Source organism: Pseudophryne corroboree (assembly GCF_028390025.1).
Source record: "Pseudophryne corroboree isolate aPseCor3 chromosome 3 unlocalized genomic scaffold, aPseCor3.hap2 SUPER_3_unloc_9, whole genome shotgun sequence".
Taxonomy (NCBI): domain Eukaryota; kingdom Metazoa; phylum Chordata; class Amphibia; order Anura; family Myobatrachidae; genus Pseudophryne; species Pseudophryne corroboree.
The window spans coordinates 1,455,412-1,461,411 of NW_026967585.1; the positions used below are offsets into that span (position 1 = coordinate 1,455,412).

A 6,000-nucleotide genomic window follows, 5' to 3' on the forward strand; every position below is an offset into this window, starting at 1 on the left:
GGTACCTGCGGCTACTAGGGACTTGGAGGACTCCAAGTTACTGGACGTAGTCAGGGCCCTGAAAATATATGTTTCCAGGACGGCTGGAGTCAGAAAATCTGACTCGCTGTTTATCCTGTATGCACCCAACAAGCTGGGTGCTCCTGCTTCTAAGCAGACGATTGCTCGTTGGATTTGTAGTACAATTCAGCTTGCACATTCTGTGGCAGGACTGCCACAGCCAAAATCTGTTAAAGCCCATTCCACAAGGAAAGTGGGCTCATCTTGGGCGGCTGCCCGAGGGGTCTCGGCTTTACAACTTTGCCGAGCAGCTACTTGGTCAGGGGCAAACACGTTTGCTAAATTTTACAAATTCGATACCCTGGCTGAGGAGGACCTGGAGTTCTCTCATTCGGTGCTGCAGAGTCATCCGCACTCTCCAGCCCGTTTGGGAGCTTTGGTATAATCCCCATGGTCCTTACGGAGTCCCAGCATCCACTTAGGACGTCAGAGAAAATAAGAATTTACTTACCGATAATTCTATTTCTCGTAGTCCGTAGTGGATGCTGGGCGCCCATCCCTAGTGCGGATTGTCTGCAATACTTGTATATAGTTATTGTTACAAAAAAATCGGGTTGTTTATTGTTGTGAGCCATCTTTTTAGAGGCTTCTAAGGTTATCATACTGTTAACTGGGTTCAGATCACAGGCTGTACAGTGTGATTGGTGTGGCTGGTATGAGTCTTACCCGGGATTCAAAATCCTTCCTTTATTATGTACGCTCGTCCGGGCACAGTATCCTAACTGAGGCTTGGAGGAGGGTCATAGGGGGAGGAGCCAGTGCACACCAGCTAGTCCTAAAGCTTTTACTTTGTGCCCAGTCTCCTGCGGAGCCGCTATTCCCCATGGTCCTTACGGAGTCCCAGCATCCACTACGTACTACGAGAAATAGAATTATCGGTAAGTAAATTCTTATTTTCTAAAGTGCACCAACAAAGAGACACTCCTTTTCTTTCCAGTGTTCTCCTCCTGAGGATAAGAAGAAATGGGAAAAATCCACCGATAGTGGATGCATCAGAAAAAGAGTGCACCACACATTAAGGCTTCTTTAGATATAAGTTCACTAGTGTTTTTTCTAAACCCCCTAACCAGTCATTGCAATTTGCTTAATGGCGCACCTCCAACCAGATTAGCTAATCTTTGGTATTAACACTTTCGGATTGTTCCCTCTATCGGTTGGTTCATACATAGAAGGATCATATAACAATTATCATTTGGGCCTGCGCATAGTCCCTCGGACTTAACGTCTTCCCTGGAAATACTTGTGGATGGAGCCCTTCATTCGCTTTGCCGGGATTCAATGGTGGTCAATCTGTTGATATCAGAGCACTACATTTTGGCCACATGCTCGTTATTAGGTGTAAAGCCTACGTTGTATCTCTCTTTCCGGACACAAGTCTGCATAGGTGGAAAGACCTGCTGGTGAGAAAATTGTCAACTCAAGTGGAACGTGACCCGTCAACAGCTCCTCCTTCATTTTCTCCAGCAACTGGGGCTGCGAGGAAAAGGATAACATTTCCGAGCCCACCTTAACATTTCCAAGCTCATGGCTTAATCTTTGAGACAAGCATACGCTACTGGCAGGATCAACCATTAACAGTAATAATACGAGTCACACATTAACAGGAAATTGTTTCTGTCACCATAGCGACAATTATCTGGAAATAAGATAATACACAGACACATAAAAAGACTCAACGGAAATCTTTTGGTTTTAAACGTATCTTTAATAATCTCTGATTAACCCCCTATAAGCTTCCAGAGTGCACCTCATATCTCATCTTTTCCAAGTTACTACAAATGATATGAGATCGGTAGCAGCACTACTTTCAGGATTATTACACAGAACACACATAAAGGCTGACACAGCAAATAACAGTAACACATACAAGGGATTTATTGGAAATACGGAAGCATAATCATCATTAAGTCTAATTATCAACTGGTTCTGTGAGTGACCTATACACCTCTTTACTGCCTCCAGCAGCCCCCGGTACTGCACTGCGGCCCTCCGCTCTGTCTCCCTCAAACTACTGCCACCCACCCTGTCTCCCCCTACTACTGCCACCGCCCTGTCTCCCCCCACTACTGCCACCTTCCTTGTCCTCCCCCACTACTGCCATTGCCCTGTCTCCCCCCCCCGACAACTGCACCCGCCCTGTCTCCCCCTCTGACACCTCAGCGCTGCTTGGGGACAATATTACCCACAGACAGTGCCTCCGGCAGCCCCCACTACAGCACTAGTGCCACCATCCTGTCTCACACCTGACATCTCAGCAGTGCTTTGGGATTTTTGGTACTACTGGTAACAGTCCTTCATCTGCAGATGGAAGTAAGCAAGCAGGGCAGTAAGGAGGCAGAAGCTGCTTCTGGTACCATGGACCCTGGTCATGTAGGGTTGGGAGAGTCAGTGAGATTATGTAAGAGTAACCATCTTACAGACAGCCGGTGAAGGGAGCAGAGAATGGGTGTTATGTGGCAGGAACAGGCTGGTTAGGTAACAGCCTGGCTCCTGCATTCTGTACAAGCTACTAGCGGTGCAATTCTTTTGCTGGGAGACCCAGGTAGAGGACATTGCAGTTGTCTATGTGTGATGATACAAGTACATGTATGACTGTAGGTAGATCTTCTGAGGGAAATAAGTGCTGGAGTCTGGCTATGTTCCTCAGATGAGGATCTGATTGTGGCAGATACCGATGTCTAAGTGTCACTCCACCATCCAGGACACCAAGATTCCGCACAGGATCAGCATTTTGTAATTCTGAACCCCCAAGCGTAAGTCTGGTTGGTAGGCAAAGCTGAGCTGTAGCCCTGCCCTTTGTTGGTGAGCTTCTACCATATGGACCTGTTTCACCAGGACTGAGTCACAGCCAACTGACATCACCCACACCTGGAGCTCAGCTAGACAACCATTAAGTATTGTTACTGGGTTCTCAGTACCTGGAGCAAAAGACAGGTGTCTGTATAGCAGTGGCAGATTAGGGCATGACATCTGATTATTTCCCCCAGTGGTAGCATGTATATTGCAAAAAGCATAGGAGATAGGATAAGAACCTTAAAGAACAACGCATGGCAATGATGAGTATACTCCAGAAGATTAAAATAGTTCCTCACCTGAGTGATGTCTATTGTGTGCAATATGAGATGATTTATTTCTCAGAGTATAGAAATGGCTTCTCATCTGTGTGAGTTCGCTGATGTCTAACAAGATGTGATTTTTGTGTATAACATTTCCCACACTCAGAGCAAGAAAATGGCTTCTCACCTGTGTGACTTCTGTGATGTTTAACAAGATGTGATTTGTGTGCAAAACCTTTCCCACACTCAGAACATGGAAATGGGTTTTCACCTGTGTGAGTTCGCTGATGTGTAACAAGATATGATTTCTGTGTAAAACATTTCCCACAATCAGAACATGGAAATGGGTTCTCACCTGTGTGACTTCTGTGATGTATAACAAGATGTGGTTTTTGTGTAAAACATTTCCCACACTCAGAGCAAGAAAACAGCTTCTCACCTGTGTGACTTCTGTGATGTATAACAAGATTTGATTTGTTTGCAAAACATTTCCCACACTCAGAGCATAGAAATGGCTTCTCACCTGTGTGAGTTTGCTGATGTGTAACAAGATATGATTTCCGTGTAAAACATTTCCCACACTCAGAACATGGAAATGGCTTCTCACCTGTGTGACTTCTCTGATGTTTAACAAGATCTGATTTGTTTGCAAAACCTTTCCCACACTCAGAGCATAGAAATGGCTTCTCACCTGTGTGAGTTCGCTGATGTGTAACAAGATATGATTTCCGTGTAAAACATTTCCCACACTCAGAACATGAAAATGGCTTCTCACCTGTGTGACTTCTCTGATGTTTAATAAGATCTGATTTGTTTGAAAAACATTTTCCACACTCAGAACATGGAAATGGTTTCTCACCTGTGTGACTTCTCTGATGTATAACAAGATCTGATTTGTATGTAAAACATTTCCCACACTCAGAACATATAAGTGGCCTTTCACCTGCCTTAACTGTGTGCGGGTTAATAGGTTTTGTGTTCTGTGTAAAACATTTGGCATCTATAGAACATGGAAACACTGTATCTACTTTCAGAGCTGTAACAGATGCACCAATATCAGAGTGATCAGGAGAACATTTCCCAGGATCAGAGGGATCAGCTGATAGAGCTGGATGTATAATTGGGGTAATGGGGTTAGCTCCTGGAGAATCCTGTCTACTGGCGTCATCTTTTATTTCACAATCCAGGGATAACATTAGATGTCCTTCTGAGATATTCCTGCTTGTGTGTCCATCTGCTGGAAATAAAATACATTATGGAAATGTGAAATTTTCTGTAACAATATTAATCTTGTAAACAATAGGAGAAGACGACTCTCTGGGAAACTTAATTGTAAACGTATGTATAATAAAACATAACTTTTAATGAAGGCTTTATAATATTGTGTCTCAGACTATCATTGTGTCCACCCTCCTGAGAACACTCACAATAATAAATGTAATATTAAAACAGTAAGCGCAAACCTAGATCAGGGTAAAGACGTGGATGTAATCTTTTTAGACTTTGCCAAAGCGTTCGATACTGTACCACACATGAGACTTATCTACAAGCTACAAGAATCAGGGCTAGGAAGCACAATATGCACTTGGGTCAAAAACTGGTTAGATAATAGGAAGCAGCGCGTTGTGGTTAATGGATCTTTTTCAACTTGGACTTAAGTGCTAAGTGGTATGCAGCAAGGCTCAGTATTAGGACCGCTATTGGTCAATATTTTCATTAACGACCTAACAGAAGGTCTAGAGAGCATGGTGTCATTTTTTTGCAGATGATACCAAATTGTGTAAGGCTAAATACAGAGGAGAATGCCGAGTCTCTTCAGAATGACTTAGTTAAATTAGAAGCATGGGCAGCCAAATGGAGAATGCGCTTCTACACAGACAAGTGTAAGGTAATGCACTGTGGTAACAAGAACAAAAATTACACCTACCTACTAAATGGGGTAAAATTAGGGGATTCTGTACTGGAAAAGGACTTAGGTGTCCTCATAGATAGCAAACGAAGCAGTAGTACCCAAAGTAGGACTGCAGCAAAGAAGGCTAATAAGATATTAGCATGCATAAAACGGGGTATTGATGCTAGGGACGAGAGTATTATACTCCCGTTATATAAATCACTAGTGAGGTCACACCTTGAATACTGTGTGCAATTCTGGGCACCGTACTACAAAAAGGATATCCTGGAGCTTGAAAAGGTACAGAGGAGGGCGACCAAACTAATTATGGGCATGGAGACGATGGAATACAAGGAAAGGCTTGAAAGACTAGACATGTTTACATTGGAAAAGCGGAGACTAAGAGGGGATATGATCAACATCTACAAATATATAAGGGGACAATACACAGAGCTTGCGTTGGACCTGTTTTTGGTTAGATCAACACAGAGGACTCGTGGACACTCGCTCAGGTTAGAGGAGAGGAGATTCCGCACAATACGGCGTAAAGGCTTTTTCACGGTAAGGACAATACGTGTTTGGAATTCCCTGCCCGAGGGAGTTGTAATGGCGGAATCTGTCAACACCTTTAAGAATGGGTTAGATAAATTCCTAATGGATAAGGATATCCAGGGGTATGGTGCATAGTCACGCATTATAGTTACTATGATAAAATGCAATGGCTGACAGTAGCATCAGTCAGAAATTTTAGTCAAATCATCATGCATAGGAGACCACAAATAGGTTGAACTCGATGGACAATTGTCTTTTTTCAACCTCAGATACTATGTTACTATGTTACTATGTTATAATAAGACTTAGATATCTCACTCTCTCTTGTACTGGTAACTAACCATGAAGTATAAATGGAAATGTAGTCACTCACCAAGTCCTATGTCAGCACCAATGTAAAACAATGGATGGGGAACATATCATATGAATTGGAGATTCTAG

At 43.3% G+C, this 6,000-nt stretch overlaps 1 protein-coding gene across 1 annotated transcript in view; it reads right to left on the bottom strand.

Moving 5' to 3' along the window:
• The window catches only part of LOC134984868 (zinc finger protein 585A-like), a 78,581-nt gene extending 74,231 nt beyond the window's left edge, over positions 1-4,350 (bottom strand). Inside the window, exon 1 of the mRNA XM_063950347.1 lies at positions 3,213-4,350. Coding sequence (XP_063806417.1) covers positions 3,213-4,312 — 1,100 coding nt within the window. The 5' untranslated portion in view covers positions 4,313-4,350. The remainder of the gene's footprint in view (positions 1-3,212) is intronic.
• Positions 4,351-6,000: the final 1,650 nt, after the last annotated feature.